Source organism: Cottoperca gobio, chromosome 7 (genome assembly GCF_900634415.1).
Source record: "Cottoperca gobio chromosome 7, fCotGob3.1, whole genome shotgun sequence".
Classification (NCBI taxonomy): domain Eukaryota; kingdom Metazoa; phylum Chordata; class Actinopteri; order Perciformes; family Bovichtidae; genus Cottoperca; species Cottoperca gobio.
The window spans coordinates 6,767,068-6,788,076 of NC_041361.1; the positions used below are offsets into that span (position 1 = coordinate 6,767,068).

The following is a 21,009-nucleotide window of genomic DNA, read 5'->3' on the forward strand; positions in this document are numbered from 1 at the left end:
TCACTTTTTTATGAGGCTAAACAAGTGTAAAAGATTCTAGGGCCATGATGTAAGGCTGCACTTAGGAACAGTGGTGCTTTGAGCTAAATGCTAACGTCAGCACGCTAACATGCTCACAATGACAATGCTAACATGCTGTTACGAAACAATGTTGCCATGTTAACTATGCTAGTGTAGCATATTAGCATGCTATCATTTGCCAAGAATTTGATTTAAATAGAATTTTTTAACACTTACAAGACAGACTTCAGTCATTTATTTATGATTTAATAATGGATTACCAATATTTGAAAATGCATCATTATCAAATAGGAAGGATAAACACCTGCCAACATATTTTTAGTAATTTTGGGAACTATTTTGGTGGGTTTATTTCTGTTTCAAAAATGTTTTAAACATGTTTTATTTAGCTAAATATTTTACTTACAGTATATTGTCGTGTCAATGCTATAATTATAAAACTATATTTAATGTCACTGCTTTTTATCTTGTGTAAAATGTTGGTCCAATTTGCAAACAGATGTAAAATAATAATGGGTCTCATGGTGTTATGATGCAGGTAATTAAAAACAGATTATATAAGAGATATATTATTGTATTTTGAGATTGGAACAGTATCAATAATAAGCAACTTAAAAAGAGAATTTTTCAAAATGAAATAAATAAATAAATAAAATAGAAATGGACGAAGATAAACAAATGTGTGCATACTAAATAAAAGAGACTTTACATAAATCTAAAATCTAAGAATCAGTCCGGGAATATTGGTTTCTACCTTTATCTTCAGACATTGAACATATCTGCTAAATGTACACTGCCTGCGTTTTTTTTCACGTCATTGGCACATTTTACAAGTGAATGTAAAGCAATATGTAAAGACACGAGGATGTGCTGCAAGTGGTGATTCATTTCTCCAGTTACAGGCTTCACAGTGACAGACCGTTATGACCCAGGTGAAGGGCGGACGCAGGGAGGCTGTCGCTTTAAGAAGTTGTTGCTGGTGATTTTCCACTCAAACTGATATTAAACGCGCACGAGCTCGTAGAAACAATGGTCTTACAGAAAAATACATTCAATTGTTTCACTCAGCGTTAAAACGTAGGCTACAAAACAAGGAACAAGGCTGCTTGATAAAACGAGGACAGGTAATTTGGCATCTTCTTTACGTATTAAGTCAGTAAATTACGGTTAATATTGTTTTTTTTAAAGAAATTAGAGAACCCCAGCAAGAATAACTATAGTAGCTATCTGCTTTTAAACTGTCTTTTGTTACGATTATTGATTTTTTTCGTATGTTGAATAGTCTTTTGTCACGTATTTTGATGTTAAACATCAGGCACGCGGATTTGTTTTCTGGTATAAACAGACCACATTTGCTCGCTTTGATATGAAGCGGTTTCCTAATTATTCCCATGATGCATCAGCAAAAGATCTTGGCGGTTATACCCGCCTTAAAAAAACATTGTACTGGTAATTAAAAAAGAAAAAACCCGGATTTGGCCTTTGAACCCGGTTTCCTGTGTTTACAGCTGATCAGACCCGTTTCTCTCGTTTCGATTTGGAGGCCTGTTGTGATGCGTTCAGGTGCAGCCCTTGATTTACAGTGACATATGATGTGTTTGGGGGGTTACACATGTGTTTATTGTCTCCTTCTGACTCCAGGTGCCCCTTCACCCTCCACAACCATAAGTCATCCACTGCATGAGTGAATGAGCAAATGTATAAGTGAATTCATGTCAATGCGCCGTTTAGAGGAGAGTCTGCTGAAGTATCCTACGTCTGATGAACTAAGACATTTACTAGCTTATATCTTGTGCTTAGTGGCACATACTTAACCTACTTCTTCTGTCTGCACCCTGTCCCGTGTATGATTGATTGACGTGTGTCCTTTTATAAACCCAATCTGCCAGGTTAGCAGGATAAAACTTCAGGGGTTTAGCTGCAGGTGCTCCCAAACACCTGGGGCATTTTAGGGGGTCTGTAAAGGGTTTCCTGAGGGTGTCCTGCAAAATAAGGAGTGGCTTATGATATACATGATAATTTCTTCATACTATTGATTGTGGAAATGTGACTTTCCCAGTTAATAGTATAATATCTTACTGTGAAATGTCTTTCTAGCACTGTGTTGTCCTAGATTCATGTATTATTTCTCCTCAAAGACAACACAAAATCTCTCACTTGAACACAAATCTGCTGCTCCTCACTTACAAGATATCTGATCACCACAAGGTTGAGGCCAAAACTCAGCTCAAATCTTAAAATCAAAAGAAAAACCTGTTGTTTGAAGGTTGAAGAATAGTGTATTTATAATGTGAAAGAATTCAGATCTAGTTTGACAGCATGATGTTATTCAACAATAACTAAGGCCTTTTGTAAACTTTGAGTCATGAACAAACACCACAAGGTTTCACTTTGTTAAGGAGAACTCTGTTTGATTTCATGACCCACAAAATACAAATCCTGTACAATAGATTAGACGGCGTCTGTCAAAGGTTACGTAACCAAAAATAGTATACAGAGCATGACACCGACCAAAATATGATGGATTATGGCGTCATGCAAAGTTAAGAAGTGTGTGTGTGAGTGTGTGAAGTGTTTAAACGACAGCTTGTCATCAGCTGATCCCTGTCCCCCATTTAACTGTGCAAATCCTGCAGAGGAATTTATCAGTTTTTAATTGACTCTTGCATGCCAGCCTTTGTCCGGCCATTGTGAGCTCTCGGAACAGTAAATGGTATCTACACAGACTCATGGACGAGCAGAGAGAGAGATGCACATTACCTTATTAGGAGTTGTTATAAGCTGATACAGTATTCGTTTACATTTCACAGATAGCAAACCACATGTCATGAAAGAATGGAGGGCCAGTGATTCCAAAATGTCCTGCATACCAGGAATTATCACAGCAAATGCATGAATAAAAATAGTTTTCACACAAGGATGCTTGGGAGTGGCATGGTGATGTTATGAGGGGCTTGTTATGAAACCGTGCTTCATATTTTAGTGCTGTTTGAGTGTGGAACCGTTTTAAATAAAAAAGGCACTAAAACTCTAAATGCTGCCTTCAGTTTCATTCCATCCATTTGTACAAGTTCATAATTCAAGGCCAACCCCCAGTGTTGGACCAGCCTCTGACTTGTCCTCTGTGTCTTCAACATGAATAAGAAGTGTGTGTGTGTGTGTGTGTCACATACTCACCCCCCACCACTTGGCTGTGTGTATGTTTGTGGGCAGGGAGTAGTGGGAAGTGGAAATTTACAGTCTCCCACGTTGGTACCTGAGTTGTCTGTCACAGTGAGGCTGCGTCCAATCTCCACTTTGGATTTAATTGTCTTTAGCCAAGGGGCGGGCCCTGCTGTCAGCTCCACTTCTTGTGACCCGTGTCGGCATAAAGGCATTCAGTACAGAGGAATGGTGACAGCTGAGGGAGAGGAACTATATACATAGTCGCAGCCATGAAGGAAATGTAAGTTTTCTAAACTGTTTCGCTGCAAGGAGACTTTATTTTACAGGTTTTGCATGTGTTAGGTCAAGTTCTCCTGTATGAATGGGCTTAGAATAGTCAAATGAAAAATAGTGTAATGATTTTGTTGGATGTTAAAGGAGTCTATTTGTGTGTTAAAAGGTTAAATAAATAGAGAAATAACTGTCTTTTGTGACTCATGTTGACAGGATATCTAGCTAGAGATAAGAGTAAGTGATTTCAATTGAACATCAATATTTCGTTTCTTTTAAAAGGCTTTGGACTTTGTATTCAAGTATGTCTGGTTTAAATCCCAAGGACAGTTTGTCTTAAGTCTTATCTGGCGGGCAGAAAGCCTCCTAACACCATGCAGGCAGGTGAAAGCAGACGAGGGGAAAAGGGGGGGAAAAGAGATCAAAGAGAGAGAGAGAGAGGGAAGCAGGATGAGAAACGGGGTGGGCAAGAACTGATCCAGTTATGTAATGAGGTCTGAGAGTGGAAAGCGGTTCAAGTTGACTTGTCATGCATAACAGGAAGAGAGAAATCCTAGAAAATGATGGGGCGCAGTGTGCATGGAGGGGCTGCTTTTCAAGGGTTTGTTAAGCGAACACATAGTTCCTTGTAGGAATGCGAGTATGTATTTTTTGGTAATAATTCTCTTTGCCGAGAGGGACATGCTGTCCATTTTTAAAGACTGAATATAGAAAAAAAACAAGATTAGTGTTTTGCAAGCTTGTAAGTTTTTTGTACAACTTGTACTTTTATCTGGGCTTTGATCAACAACGTAGTCTAAATTTATTTTGGGGGCCACAACAGTTAAGTGGAAGTATTTGTTGTTGCTCAGTTCTTCTCTTAAAAGAAGAGGAAACGTTTCTCACAAGTATTACAATAAATCTTGTATCTTACTATTAATTATAGCTTTTTCATTGTCCCTCTTTTTGTTCTTTATTATATGCCAGCTAGGATCTTAAATCCCCTTCAGTCTTGGCACGACAATTATTCCTGTCCTAGTAGGGTTTCTTTTCTCCTCTTTGGCTCATGCGGGGAAATAGGATACCTGGGTCCGTAATACTAAATCCTGTCTTTCTTGGAAAGACAGTTTACAGTGTAAACACTCAAGTGAACTTAAGCCGTTGAATCGTCTTGAGAGCAGCCAGGGATTTGGGAATGCAGAGGGATATCTTAGTCTCTAAATTTGGATCACGAAGGACCGAGTTGTTGCTGATACGGTAGCACAAGAGAAATCTAAGAGAAACCATTCGTCCAGGGTCAGGCGAGGTCTAAATCATGCATCATATCCAAACATTCCCTTCCTTTTCCTTCAGTGACAATATGCCCCCCTCTGAGCAGAAAAACACACCCTGAAACTTTGAGTAAAAGGTTGAAACCAGAGAGCTACAGCTAATCAAAAAGTGAATGTGTACATGCTCTCGCCAAGGTTGTTGTCTTGGAGTTTGGGTGATGTGTTGGCATATATATATATATATATATATATATATATATATATATATATATATATGTATATAGATGTTTTTTCTACAGATGGATGGAGTGATTTTCTGAATCATTGTAACATATAAAGAAACACAGTGGGTTTACTCTGCATTGTTCGATATTCCTTATTCCTTGCTGAACTCTATCAACACGAATCAGCTCCCCAAACATTTCTCTAGTCCGAATGACCTGCGTGAATCAGTTGTTCAGATTAGCAAGATTAGTAACATAGTACTGTATATCATGTACTCAGTGGTTACACAGCACGCTGTAACGCAACCAGGAGACAGCTTTATCTCCCTAATGCTCCTCCCTCTCTGTCTCTTATCCCGCTCACCTCTGTTTCTCGTTCTTTTTGTCTTTGGCTCGCTCCATCTTACGTGCCCTTTTTTCCCTTTTTGCCGTCCACAGCATGGCACAAAAAGAGAAGCTTCAATGTTTGAAGGACTTTCACAAGGACACCCTTAAACCTTCACCGGGGAAGAGTCCAGGCACACGGGCCGAGGACGAGGCTGAAGGCAAGGCTCCTCAGAGGGAGAAGTGGGCCAGTAAGCTCGACTTTCTCCTGTCCGTGGCCGGAGGCTTCGTTGGATTAGGAAACGTCTGGCGCTTCCCTTACCTTTGTTATAAAAATGGTGGAGGTAAGCAGAAGATGCACAACATATGTTAAGAGTGTTAAGCCAAAAAATTATTGTTGCTGGAAGATGTCTTACTCCCTGTGTCCATTACCCAGGTGCGTTTCTCATCCCTTACTTCATCTTCCTGTTTGGGGGTGGCCTGCCTGTGTTCTTCCTGGAGGTTGCACTGGGCCAGTATACATCTGAAGGAGGGATCACCTGCTGGGCCAAGCTCTGCCCCATCTTCACTGGTCAGTCCAAGCTGATAAACACACACACACACACACACACACACACACACACACACACACACACACACACACACACACACACACACAGAAATGGAGGCTCTGCAACGCAGCACAAATCATCCCTGACAAGATCATTTAATATTTAACGCTGAGTAAAAGCCTCATTGGTCCAAACAAGAATCCTGCCCTGATTTTCTTCCTGTTTCCGTCCAGTATTCATCCTTATTCGACATTATGTTCTGCTGAGGTGTTCCCTCCCCTTGTAAGTGGACCAGTCTTACTTCATTACGCTGCTTTGTGTTATGTCGACGACATTACACAGCACAGTAAAGCAGGAACATTGAGAAAACTGAACATGGAGGATGAATGATCCAGGGTCGGGGACACTTACAAGCATGCGTTACGCGTTTTAAAATAAACGGCACATATTGGGTATATAAGGGATTGATCAGTTGCCATGGACACGGACTAGCAAAAAAAAACACATCAGGTTGCCTAGCAATGGGTTTGCATTAAAAACATGTTGTTGACAGTGTGAATCCGCTTGTTTTCTCTTCGCTTGGATGATATAAATACTTTATGACTTCTGTGGTAGTGTTGTCAGGGTCGGATTCCTTCACCTGTCCCTTGACCTGAGGTGTGGGCCTCTACCCTTGATTGACAGCTGTAGACGAGTACTGAGGTCCCGCACCTTCAGCAGCTGCTGTGACGCCCTTGCTCATGTTCACACACGGGATATGACATGAAGAGAGAGGAAGCTGTGCTACACCGGATCTCTAGCAGCTGCCGATGGTCTCCGCTATTCAAGGAACGCTGAGGCTGCTGTCTGTCCATATGGCGCAGCGTCTGGCAAGGCAGAGAAAGCCCACAAGTGGCCACAAAACTGGCCAACCACAAACCTCCCCATTGTTTCCCTCCTGCCTTCACGTGTTTTTATCACACGGTGAAATTCATGACTTTGCACGCACGCACCTGTCACGGCATTGACTTGTCTATCAGTTTGCATTTGGTATGTGGGAACGAGGCAGTGGGGGCAACAGAGATGAGATTAAAAATACTCTTGAGCAGTGGAAGAGTACCGGATTTCTGTTTCCAGGTTCGTGGCAAAGTCAACTAAAAATAGCGTTAAAACACTAAGGACATTATAACGTAAGATAGCAGAATTGAGCTCAGGCGGTTTCCCCTCGTTGAGTTGACAACAAGTTAGTTGTTATTTATGTTTGTGAAAGCCTGCTTTTAAAGTTGTTCTGCAACAATCTCCACTTCACACAGTCTTTATTTAAAGGGTTATTTACCTCCAGGCCGAAAGCCTTTGTTTTGCTGCCCTCTCTGGCTAAACGTTGCAACCACACCCAGTATCACAGATGGTTGGTTGTGGTCAAAAGTACACAGAATTATCACATGACTCTACGGTTCCCTTAGTGTTGTTTTTGACCACAGCAAGCAGCTTTTTAAGTGTAAAAGCTCTTAAAACCCACTGACAGACAAGGTCAGCAACTTGCTGGTGAACATAGTGAAGCCTTTAGCTGCTAAAGAGGCAGATATTTCCCTCAGGAGATAGTGGAGACCAAAAACAGAGATAAAAGAGAGTGAATATTAGACATTCATGAGGTGTGACTAAATAGAAATCATAACTTGCATGGTATCTTGAGCTGAAAATCTGCCTTCTCTCCTTCCTCTCTCCAGGTATCGGCTATGCCTCTGTTGTGATCGTATCTCTACTGAACATCTACTACATCGTGATCTTGGCCTGGGGACTCTACTACCTGTTTCATTGCTTTCAGCCGGAGCTCCCCTGGGCGAAATGCAATCAGCCCTGGAACACAGAATTCTGTATAGAGGACACAGTCCGCAAGAACAAGACCCTCTGGCTAGCAGCCAACATTACCAACTTTACCTCCCCCGTCACTGAGTTCTGGGAGTGAGTATTCACTGACAACATGCCTAACTGACGCACACACACACTCCACTATTATGCTGAAGTAAACTGCCTCTTTATCTTGCTTGCGTAAATGTGTTTGAACAGGCACACTTCCAACATAAGGCACTGTTTACTTTTAACGTTTGTTTTTAAACTGTTTTTGTACGGCACCTTTCAAACATTTAAATGCAGCTCCTCAAAGTTTACCTTTTTTAGTTTTTGCATGTCCATTTGCTTTGTGACACGTTTGAATTTGCTGACATTTGACAATGACAGTTAGAAGCCTCAAAGCTTTTTTCAAATAGACATCTCACCATTTTGCTGGAGCAGAAGAACAGCACAGAAAGGCCAAGTTCTGTGTGTGTTTGATTTCCACTTTTATTGTCCTAGTCATGTTCTGAAGTGTCTCATGAAGTACTTTCTTGGGTGTGTTTTGAAAATGTACAAGATAACCTCTTCTGTTTCAAGTCCCACAAGCTGTCATTAACCTGTTCTGTGCATCTGTTTTCTCTGCAGACGCAACGTCCTGAGCATTTCCACTGGGATCGATGACATTGGGCCCCTGAAGTGGGACCTGGCCCTGTGTCTCCTAGCAGTGTGGGTTATTTGCTTCTTCTGCATCTGGAAGGGAGTCAAGTCCACTGGGAAAGTGAGTGCTGAAGCATAGACACATCCTGTACTTATTTTGTTGCCTGGGTGCTGTTTTTTGTTTGGCCTTTACTTTTTTTTTTTACCACGATAAATCAGTGACAAAACACTGTTGCTCAGAGAAAAGCCACATGCTTGGAAGGCCGTTAATTTGGTGGATTTAGAGACACAAGCCTCTGCGCTGTCCTGAAAGTTTCTTGTTGGCCAGACTCACTGTCGGCTGTAAACAGTTGACTGCCACTCCTTAGCCCTCTCTCTGTTTCTGTTAGCGGGACAGAAACTGGGCCAGAGCCAACAGGAGGAGTTACAGTTAGGCCCATAAATATTTGGACATTGACACAAGTTTTCATCATTTTGTCTCTGTACACCACCACAATGGACTTGGAATTAAACAATCAATACGTGCTTTAAGTGCAGACTTTCAGCTTTAATTTGAGGGTATTTACATCCAAATCAGACGAATGGTGGAGGAACTACAACACATTGTATACGTGGTATTCCCTTTTTAAGGGACCAAAAGTAATTGGACAAAGTAACATGATCATAAATAAAATCGTCACTTTTAAACAGCATGAAGTCTGGAACACATAGACATCACCAGACGCTGGGTTTGGTCCCTGGTGATCCTCTGCCAGGCCTCTGCTGCAGCTGTCTTCACTTCCTGCTTGTTCTTTGGGCAGTTTCCCTTCAGTTTGGTCTTCAGCAAGTGAAATGCTCAATTGGATTCAGGTCAGGTGACTGACTTGGCCATTTCAGAACATTCCACTTCTTTGCCTTAAAAAACTCTTTGGTTGCTTTCGCAGTATGCTTTGAGTCATTGTCCATCTGCACTACGAAGCGCCGTCCAATGAGTTCTGAAGCATTTGGCTGAATAGGAGCAGATAATATTGCCCGAAAACACTTCAGAGTTCATCCTGCTGCTTTTGTCAGCAGTCACATCATCAATAAATACAAGGGAACCAGCTCCATTGGCAGCCATACATGCCCACGCCATAACACGACCACCACCACCATGCTTCACTGGTGAGGTGGTGTGCTTTGGATCGTGAGCAGTTCCTTTCCTTCTCCATACTCTTCTCTTCCATCATTCTACAAGTTGATCTTTGTCTCATCTGTCAGGATGTTGTTCCAGAACTTTACAGGCTTTTTTAGATGCATTATAGCAAACTCTAATCTGCTCTTCCTGTTTTTGAGGCTCACCAATGGTCTACATGGTGTGGTGAACCCTCTGTATTTACTCTGGTGAAGTCTTCTCTTGATTGTTGACTTTGACACAGATACACCCACTGTACCTCCTGGAGAGTGTTCTTGATCTGAACTGTTGTGAAGGGCTTTTTCTTCACCAGGAGAATAATTCTTCTGCCATCCACCACAGTTGTCTTCCGTGGTCTTCAAGATGTTTTGGTGTTGCTGAGCTCACCAGTGCGTTCTTTCTTTTTAAGAATGTACCAAACAGTTGATTTGGCCTCACCTAATGATGTCTTGCTTCACTGATAGTGACAGCTCTTTAGACTTCATATTGAGAGTTGACCTCAACAAATTCCAAAAACAAATACCACACTTGAAATGAACTCTAGACCTTTTATCTGCTCCTTGTAAATGAACTAACGAGGAAACAACACACACCTGGCCATGGAACAGCTGAACAGCCAATTGTCCAATTACTTTTGGTCCCTTAAAAAGGGGATACCACGTATACAATGTGTTGTAATTCCTCCACCATTCATCTGATTTGGATGTAAATACCCTCAAATTAAAGCTGAAAGTTTGCACTTAATATATTGATTGTTTAATTTCAAGTCCATTGTGGTGGTGTACAGAGCCAAAAGGATGAACATTGTGTCAATGTCTAAATATTTATGGACCTGACTGTATGTGAAGAAAATGATTAACTCTATTAAGGACCTCTTGTGTGTTTCATTGAGAGAAGCCTTTATGCTGTGTTCTGCTGCATGCTGTATTGGACCTCTCAAATCCTCATCATGATTTAATAGAAGTATGCATCACTGTTCCGAGACCTTAACTACTTTTTAAGTAGTAAAAGGTCAAAATGCAGGGGGAATTAGAGGGAACTTGTTGCTAACAATAACAAGAACAGTGTTTCTTTTGTCCTGCAGTCGGTAAAAACACGAGTTAGAAATGAGAACTTCAAAAAAGGAAGTTATTTTTTTTCCCCAATTATATCTAAAGGGTGATGAGTCATAAGTCTATAACTGTTGCTCAGTATGTTTGGCTAATAATTCCTTGTCCTGTCTAGGTGGTGTACATAACAGCAACTTTCCCATTTGTGATGCTGATTGTGCTGTTGGTGCGTGGAGTGACCCTGCCTGGGGCATCTGAAGGGATCAAATTTTACCTTTACCCTAACCTGACCCGCCTACAGGACCCAGAGGTAGGATCAAAAACTCTTCTCCTGTTTTTCTGTAATAGCGCCCTACTTTTTATTATGTAACTCGGATTACATCATTTCAAATGAGTGATTGGACCAAGCGGACATGTCTCGATCGGCTAGCCCACATGTGTCCTGTGCTGAGTTGAAATAAATAACATTTAACTAAGCCTAAAAGAGTGCATAGGATTTCAGATAAAACTATAAAAAGTGCACTCAATCGCTTTGAAGATCACCGCCAGTTGTGTCTCCCTGTCCCCTCCCAAACAAAGAAGAGTTGAATCTCACTTAACTGTCCCTTCCAGCTCCCTTACATTGAAGATGGTGGCGAAGATAACAAAAACATGGATTTATTATATAACTTAAGTGGATCGTAGCAAATTAGATGTGGAACTAATCTGCAGACCAAACTTCTCTGTGGATGTCAGTGTTTGAGCCATGGCAAAGGCCAAAAGATGGCCGACAACAGACCAGTTAGGGCTTGTAGTAGCCGGCTAAGAGGGGTCAGCAGTCCATGATTTTATAAAACAGTGATTTAAAATAGGTTTTTCCAAAAATTGTGAATCACCACACAAGGTCCTTAAACATACAGTCATAATTTTAGCCGTCAATTTATGCAAGCACGCACACACATGAGCAAACACATTATCTCTTGTGTCTGGTGGAGATAATTACTTACGTTTCACCGTTTCACCACTGCTGAAGAGCTAGATGTATATTTCATTTTCTGTTTTTCATATTTTCAGTTTGAGGCTTTGCTAATGTGGAAACAGTGGTGACTGTTTTATTGCGTGCTTGCTATGTTTTAATTAATGGTAATAGTATTTGTATATTTGTAATGTATCAATGTGTTCAGTAGTCGCTTGTACATTATGAAAATCACTCTGTCCTCTGTCTCCATTAGGTATGGATTGATGCAGGAACCCAAATTTTCTTCTCCTACGCCATTTGCCTGGGAGCCATGACGTCACTGGGGAGCTACAACAAATACAAATACAACTGCTACAGGTGAGTGGTGTTTCCGCTGGGGGGGGAGTGGGACTGTAGTAGTGACAGCAACTCGTGTCAGAGACGGTTGCGTGAAAAGAAAATGGGAACTTCGGTTCCGCCTGTGTTCATTAACAACCTCCATGACATATGTGTGACATAGGGACTGTTTGCTGCTGGGAGTCCTCAACAGCGGTACCAGTTTTGTGTCTGGCTTCGCAATATTTTCCGTCCTGGGCTTCATGGCACAAGAACAAGGGGTGGACATTGCCGATGTGGCAGAGTCAGGTACGAGGGTCCAAGGTGATGGCAGCAGTGATGGTGGGCGCTGTTGCCAAACAAAAAAAAGACAATTGGAAACTCAAAAGCAAGCAAACTTTTAAATGAGGGAACAAAAAAAAGTAATTCAAGTAATTAATTCAAGTCTCGGAAACGATGATGCTGAAATGTAGAGGTATCGGCAATTGCACACTCCTTGAATAAAAGCCTCAAAGAAACAGAATTGTTACTTCAGTGTGAAATCTGTTGCACCTCTTCTGCGGACAGATTACATGGCTGTGTGTTTTAGCTACACAATGAACTGCGGTGTTAAAGATCTCATCATTACTACAAGTGTTCAATGGCACCAGGTGTCCTCATGTCCCACATTCAACCTGCTCATGTCATTTAGTAGCTTTACATCTTTTTGGACCAGGGGACATTGCTAAGAAGATTGGCATCGTACTGTATGTACTCTACTGAATGTGCACTGGCACCCTGAGGTGATATTTCTGACCAGCAGCACTGTTAACAAGCTGTGGATCTCCTGAGATGGACGCCACTGGTTCTGTTTCTGCCTTCCTTTTATACTCTATGTGGACTTTGAAGGAGATGCATCTTCTTTCAGCATGCTCGCTCTGTTGGGTTTCAAAACTCTTTGCTTTCTATAAGACTACAACTTGAATATAGTCATGTGAATTAAAAGTATAATTGTATAACAAAGACTAATTCTGTGCTGCATGTTAATGTGTACATACAAGATATTTCATCATGTATGAAAACACAGAACCAAAATATATAGATGAAAGCATATTTCTTATGTAGAAATTACTTGCATTTTGCTCAGCTCTTCAATTGAGGCATTAGTGTATGTGATTGCTGACTTTGTGTCTCGTGCTTATTATATCCTGTTGATATTGTTCATGGCTTTGCTGCAATCCTCATCTACTTTGTTTATATTAGATTCGATTCAACTTTATTGTAATTGCACACCATGCACCAGAAATGCAGATGAGCATTTTACCAGTGCAAATGGTAGCATTAGTGCATGGAGTTATATGTGATGTATACCAAACAATATAAAGCTGCTATGATATGTACAGTACGAACAGAACGTCATGAATAGTATGTGCAGCAGAAGGGTCATAACGGTACACAGTTATGTAATATGTTCAGTGTAAAAGAGACAATATGTAGAGTTGAACATGGTTGTTGATATAAGTTAACACATACAGGACACTAGAGTATGAACAAACACTCAGCACATGGAGCCAACAAAGAATAAACACTCAGTTCAGTTTTCTTAATCGCATGATTTCCAATTATTGGACACACTAGATCTTATTTCCTTTTAGATTATTGGCAGTGCCAGACCCCGCTCGTCCTCTCTAGTTTAATCTTTTCATTATCTTTTCCAATTCCCTTATGTCGTCCAAGCTGGAATCAGATAGAAATATTTATTGTGTTCTCCACCCCTTCTCCCCATCCCCATTATGTTCTCCTTCCAGGTCCGGGCTTGGCCTTTATCGCCTACCCTAAAGCTGTGTCCATGATGCCGATGCCAACCCTCTGGGCCATCCTCTTCTTTGTCATGCTGCTGCTTCTGGGCCTCGACAGCCAGGTCAGTATTTACACAATCACTGTGTCTGTCAAGCTCTGTCCAGGATAGCTAGTTGACTATAGAGCTGCAACGATTAGACAAAAACACATTTAAAGAGATCGCCGTGGACTTTGGGAAACTGAGATGGACATTTTTCACCATTTTATTGACCTAACAATTAGACGAGAAAATGATCTGCAGATTAATCGATGTTGAAGATAATCCTTAGTTGCAGTCCTTGTGAAACTGCCTGCTAATTTCACACAGACAGCTTCGAGGTCCCTTGGGTTAGTTAGCTCCTGCCAGCCACAATGTGTAAAACACATTAAGTGTCTCTCTGATCCACATCTAATGTCTCCAAGGTATCAGATAACTGACGCACAGGAAAAGCAGCCTGCTCCCACAAAGGCATTTTACTATCACTGTGTGAGGCTTATAGTCCTTCTAATGCCCCGTAATACCATAAATTGAGATTTTAGAAGTTGATAGGCATTAAAATAGCAACCATGTAGTTAGTAAACGTCATTCTAATTGCTTGCATGCCAAGCTATTGAGTTTTGAAAGGAGGAAGCTTTGATTAAGACAGGATCATCTACGTAGACAAAACACAAGTCTGCACAAGAGGGATTCACCGGCCATATCACATTTCCTGCCTCCAAGTGTAATTCTACTCCTGTGCTAACTCAGTACTGCACGTTGCCTGCAACTCGTCTTGGCCAACTGCAAGATCAGACCAATGCTCTAAATTTGAGCACATGTAAATACTCCACGAGGTGTGTGTGTGTGTGTGTGTGTGTGTGTGTGTGTGTGTGTGTGTGTGTGTGTGTGTGTGTGTGTGTGTGTGTGTGTGTGTGTGTCTGTGTGTGTGTGTGTGTGTGTGTGTGGGTGGGTGCATTTCTTGACCATAAAATTCATGCAGATTTGTAGTCCTGAATGCTATATATTGTTGACATCGCTCACACATACATGCCACTGTTATGTAAGGGGTTTTTGTTTGGTTTTTGTGCAACAAAGAAGCATGTTCTTAGTAAATTGGAACAATCTCATAATTTCTGTTGTAACTTATGAGGCAATGAGGAGACACAGGGGAGTAAGAGAGAGACACAGATGGGGCGATGGAGACAGTGATTTACTGTTGTTTTGTTTCTGTTGTGTCTTGGTAGCAACAAACCAGTGCTGCAAAGAGGAGCCCTGTTTAAATTCTCATTACTGCTCAACAAAGACAGCTCTTATGCTCTAATCACTGGTTTACAGAGGCAAAACAAGAGCTACATGCACACAGAAAGAGACATTTTTCCCCCCTATGAGAACTTAATAGTTGCTTTTGTCCCCACAGTTTGTTGAAGTGGAAGGACAGATCACCTCCATTGTAGATCTGTATCCGGCCGTCCTCAGGAAGGGTTACCGACGGGAGATGTTTATAGCTGGGATGTGTTTAATGAGCTATCTCCTGGGACTCGCCATGGTAACGAAAGTAAGTTCACCGACAGTCACTTTATTGGAGCCTCTGCGCTCTTACTTCTTCTGCTTATCCTGTTTAGAGAAGGAAAAGAGAGTCTGTGCATTCGGATCAACAGCAGAGATAACGCCACAGATTTTCCACTTGCCTCTTGGCTGCCTCATTGTTACGACCAAATATGGCTCCCTATCCCATCCACAACTCACATCCTGTGTGTCTGAATGGAACAATTCGGAATGCCGTTTTCCGTTTAGCAGTTAACCGTGCTTCAATGGCGTCTCACCACCTGTTTGAACTCTGCCTCTATTGGTAGCGTGCCAGCATTCTTGTGCACCGCTTTCAACACCCCCCACCCACTCTGCTTTAATACCCTCCTCTATCTCTCTGACTTTCTTTCGTTCCACACACATCAGAGAGATAATTAATGTGGCTTTCCTTCTTTTCTTTTTCCAGGGTGGCATGTATGTGTTTCAACTCTTTGACTACTATGCAGCCAGTGGTGTGTGCCTTTTGTGGGTTGCATTCTTTGAATGCATTGCTGTAGCCTGGGTTTATGGTAAGTGGAAACGACTATGTGATTTCTGTAACGTGTGTCGTTTTTCAAATTAATGATCCTGAAGAGTTGAGAGGGGAAAAAAAAGCAGAATTCATCTCTTTGGTGGTAAACAAAGGTGTCCTTGTTGTTCTTCCCACGTCAGTAGTGAATAACTTTAACTGCATGCAGGGGTGTGGTGTGCGGGTTAGGGATGGTGTTGGTCCCCCACTAAAGGGATTGGCTATCCAGGGTTTCCTCCCACAAGTTTACATCCTTTTTTTAAATGATTAATGAAGGAAGAACATTTAATGAGAGAAAGCAATGCTGCATCTTCCAAAAATAAACGCGTTACTGTTTTTGTATTTCAATAAATCCTGTATCTGCCAATTGTGCAACCACTATATGTATACTTCTGTGACTGTGAAGCTTTTTTCTCCCCCAAATTACTTTCTCCAAGACTCCGGTTAAGGGGCTCAGAACAACCCCGATAGTTATTTAATTTAGCTTTTCTACTCCTGACTACCGCTTCAAACAAGTCTCCATTCCCTTATAATCCCCATATATGAACAATCCCCCAGTCTGTCAATACAGGCAGTTCTTGGAGGTTAGCACAACACAAATTCAGTCAATTGTCCCCTAAGTTTTATCAAGAAATGCTCTTTACGGTCCCTCCAAAAAAGAATTCTCCTCTGGGATTAGCCTGAGCCATAAAGATAAAATATCTTTCACTTTCTAAACATATTAAATGTATACACGTATAAATATTCCCTCAAAAAAATATATAAAAGTCTTTCCTCAATAACCAAAGAAATGTGTGTGTGTGTGTGTGTGTGTGTGTGTGTGTGTGTGTGTGTGTGTGTGTGTGTGTGTGTGTGTGTGTGTGTGTGTGTGTATATATCTCTCATAGCACTCATGTTATTCTTTGTTCTCTGTGTGATCAATAGGAGTTGATAATTTCTACGATGCAGTTGAGGATATGATTGGCTACAGACCAAACCCATGGATGAAATGGAGCTGGTCCGTAATCACTCCTGTCCTCTGCATGGTGAGAGATGTTGTAGTGTCACTTAATTGTGTTGGACAAAGATATTGTTGACAACATGTTGATCGTTACACTTTCAAGATTACAGAGAGATGTACAACTATGTGTTTGTTTTCCAGGGTTGTTTTGTCTTCTCCCTGGTGAAGTACAAGCCCTTGACCTATAACAAGGTGTATGAGTACCCTGACTGGGCCATCGGTCTGGGCTGGTTTTTGGCCCTGTGCTCCATGATCTGCATCCCCATGGTGATGGTCATCAAGATCTTACAGTCTGAGGGATCCCTGATCGAGGTGAGCTCAACGCTGCGGTGATTTTAATAGAATAGTTTGACATTTTCAGAAAATGCGCTGACTCACCTAACAGAGTTAGATGATATCACTGTTATACCTGTACCCTAAATATGAGGCTCAGCTTACAAAGTGGAAACAGCTAGCCTGGCTCTGTCCAAAGGTAACCTAACAACACCTCTAAAGCGCACTAATTAACACATTATATCTTGAAGGTTTAATTGGTACAAAACAAAAGTGTAAAGAGTCCCATCAGCGACTGAAACAGCTGAAGGCGTCAGTAGGATAGTTTTAGCATTTTAGCATTGCTGTCTACATAAATGGAAAATTAGCTAGTAAAAATCTTGTTAATAAACCTGCTGTGTGTCTTAATTGTTTCAGCTCAATTTAGTTTTGAGGATTTAAGGTGGATATGGTAAAATGCTTAAAAGTATATGAGAAAAAGAAACTAAACACTTGCAGCTAGCTAACGTCCCTCAAAATGTTAGTAGTTATTCAGACACAGAAATGTTAGCTAATGTTAGCTAGCTCCAATATCTACACAGAATTGCCAAACAATGAAGAGGGCACAGCTCATTGCCAATGTAATAATAATATTAATAACAAATATTATTTCTATAATAAATTCTGACTAAAAAGTGTTCATCGTACAAAAAGAAACAAAGACCAAAAACCTTATAAAACATCGTCAAATCTACAGCTGATAGTAGTCAAACATGCTAGCAGATTAGCTCACAATCGGTACTGCTAGCTAGGTTACCCTAGTTGATCACATTACCCTTGCCTTGCAGGTTGTTGCGGACTGTCAACAGTCTCCCCTTCTTGTATCAAGGCTAGCTGTTTCCCCTTGCTTCCAGTCTTTATGCTAAGCTAAGCTAACATCTCCCGGCTGCACTTTATATTTAGCATGTGTCGATCTTTGCATCTCAACTCCTGGCGTATTCCCTGAAACTTCCGTCATTTTTAAATTGATATGGCTTGAATTTTTGTACATGCACAAATACAGATGTGATATGAATTGCAATACACTGTTTACCATTTTAAATTCCATAGCTGTCATGTCATGCTTATACTGCCCTAGTTTGTGACGGTCATTAGTCTTATTTCTCATCTCCTTCCTCCCTCTAGAGGATCAAAGCAGTGGCAGCCCCGGCGAAGTCAGGTGTGAGCTCTCGCCCGAAAGAGTACAACGTGAAGGCCAACGAGCTGACAGAGCCCCTGGACCCAAACGGGAACAATGGCTTGATCAAGCCTACCCACACCATTGTAGAAACAACGATGTGAGCGCTCTCTGTGAGAGGAATAAGATTGATGTGCTTTCTGTGTTATTATCATATTTGCTAACTTTGATAATGGTAGGTTTACATCGTCCAATATATTCACGTTAGAGATACTCTGATCTGATTTCTATGAAGAGAGCTATATATTATTGTTGTAATGTTTTTATTTCTCGTAATTTTTTTTATTTTTTACTATATCGATATTGTTGATGTTACGACTGTTGTTGCTGTAGTTGGCACTGATCTCAGTTTAGGCAGTATTTTGAGATAGAAAATGTTCAATGTTTACTACCTTTCTGTTGATTCCGGAGAAGAGATGAGGATTTAGCTTTTTTTTGGTGTAATTGAAGAAAATATGAAATTCTCACTTCACATAAATTCAGTAAACTAAACGAGTAATTAACCACGTAAAAGGTAGAAGACATTTAAACACTCTCACGCGATTGTGACAGTCTGGTTGCTCAAACTAACTTTTAATATCTTGTTGTTTATCCCTGCAGTAAAAATGAATGTACCTGTGTCTCTCAGAGTAGAAGTCCATAACATGTTAAGTGGCTATATGCAGTGTATAGAGTTAATCTTGCTTGACATCCTTTCAGTTACAAGTTGAACAAGGCCTTGGCCAAATACTGTGAGAAATGCATTCATGAGAAGATCCAACCTCAAAAACAGATTATTAAAAAAAGAAAAACAGCCAAGGAAGTAAGGAGAAAAGGGAAGTGGCATTTTTAGAGTATTCGTACACAGCCTGTGTGACTACTATGGTCAGTCCCAGTGCATTTATTGAAACCTCTCTTTGCACTTTATATGTCGTTTCACCTTTTATTGTAGTATTTGTTTATATTGTTGCAAGATGTTTGGAGTTGCATTTGCAACACATTTCAGGAGGAAATATTTTTAGCTTTTAACTTTTTTGATATTGTAAACTTTGATATACAGTATCTAGTTGTCTCCTTGGCCTTGCTAAGACCATGACAAAATAGAGTAGAAATCTGACATCAAACATTCTTAGCAGAATCTGTGAGAACATCATTTAAAAAGTCAAAACATTATTTTTTCTAAACATCCTGACCGCTTTCTCCATTGCGCTCATCACAGTAGCAGACGCGCTCTGCAGCACTACCACTGGATTCTAGTTTCTAATGTTCGGTTTAGGCATTTGTATTGTAGAATTTGAATTGTTTGTAAATCACATATGCCTTTTTGTAACAATTTTATACTGTACATCATATGAACACCATCACTGATTAATTCATTATACTGAAAACTCAGCAATTGGATCTCTAAATATTGATTGCATTGTGAGCCAGGATTACATTTTTCAGTGTGCAATATTCATTGAAGCAATGGCATTCTCTGTTCACTCAACATGCACCATCAAGTTTAGAATAATGTTCAATAATGCAACAACTTGCACAGTTAGATACACAATCTGAAGCATGTGCAGGAGCCACCACAGTACCGTGCTGCTTTGTCTGTTAAATTCTTGGATATTCAAGTGTACCAAAGTATTTTTGTCTCACAGTTGTCCCCTTTTAGATGCACATTGCATCATTTCTATATAGATTACAAATAAACATCTTTTTCTTTGGATTTTGTGTCTTACAAGTCTTTTATTCTCTAAATATGAACATTTCTGAAGCATTTATAAACCGTCATTCCTGCAGAGTAGAGAAATGCCTATCTGAACACCTGACACCTATACTCACCTAATATCAATGTTATAAACGCCATTTTTAATTTTCTTTCAGTTTTGTTTCTCGTTACCACGCACGTATCCAATATTTACAAACAATACTTTCTGCTTTTCCTCTAAAATTGCCCAATTTTGCCCTTGTTCCCTTTAGTCTTGTACTCTTCCACTGTAACTACATTAAAGTACCAATAGGAACCAGTTAGTAGGCTATTTTATTGGCACCTGAATCATACAGCGAAAATACACTAAATTGTTTGTAAAGTGTTAGACATGTTTTATTTTCATAACAATGATGACTGCATATTGGAAGAGTTGCTTACTAAAAGGAGATCTAGCACTGCACAGATCATTTAGAGTCTGCATTTCAACATCATCTTATCTGTCTTCATAGATATACAAGCCCTGCAGGAATGACACTAATCATAGTTTCACAATATCAATGCATTTTTTAACTTTCAAGATGACTTAACTACAGGCTGTAGTCTCTGGTTTAGAGAAGCCTGTTGCATAAGAGTCCACCACTAATCAAACACTGCTCAGTATTGTTTTAATTAATGTGATCATGAGCTTTGACCTTCATCAAAACTGTTACATTTTCATTATATCCCTAAAAGAGCTATCTATATTTATTTAAACGTCCTCCATTGAGCAGATAACACCAATCCCACCCCGACTCCCACCTCTCATTGACACTTGGCCTAAATGTTTCAGTATGACCATCAATCAAAGCCCCCCCCCCAGCAGGTGGGAACTGCATTGACATCTCACCCACCAAAGATGGCACTGGCTTATTTGGGCACGTCTCTGGTGTCCAACCGTCCGGCCGAAGCTCTTAAGGCACTGAAGACTTTCATTTACGTCACCTGGACGATCAACATAAGGGCCTGAGTGCAGGAGGAAGCAAGGGCTCCAAATGCTTCTTTTGTGGGAGAGCACTTGTGAAATCATGTTACCTGGAAAAGTCGAGTGAGAGGCTCATATTAAGTGTTTGAAGCCCACTTTTTACAACGAACATCATTGTTTGACTTAAATCTGGCGACTTTTTTTCTTATTTATGCCTTAACAGAACAAATAAGACACCA

General features: G+C 40.6%; 1 protein-coding gene across 2 annotated transcripts; it reads left to right on the forward strand.

The window, feature by feature from the left end:
- The first annotated feature begins 981 nt into the window (after window positions 1–981).
- Window positions 982–19,824, forward strand: LOC115010480 (sodium- and chloride-dependent taurine transporter-like). 2 transcript variants are annotated; one of them, XM_029435045.1, is made up of 14 exons: window positions 982–1,145; window positions 5,369–5,598; window positions 5,691–5,825; window positions 7,512–7,746; window positions 8,263–8,395; window positions 10,652–10,786; window positions 11,688–11,791; window positions 11,934–12,058; window positions 13,537–13,649; window positions 14,965–15,102; window positions 15,541–15,643; window positions 16,567–16,667; window positions 16,784–16,954; window positions 18,080–18,235. In XM_029435045.1, exons 2-14 carry the CDS (start codon window positions 5,370–5,372, stop codon window positions 18,233–18,235), a joined length of 1,878 nt encoding a protein of 625 aa, XP_029290905.1. In that variant the 5' UTR covers window positions 982–1,145; window position 5,369. The 2 variants fall into 2 exon arrangements, with proteins under 2 accessions (XP_029290905.1, XP_029290904.1); XM_029435044.1 differs by lacking the exon at window positions 982–1,145 and adding an exon at window positions 3,456–3,466 and having other exon boundaries at window positions 18,080–19,824.
- Window positions 19,825–21,009: the final 1,185 nt, after the last annotated feature.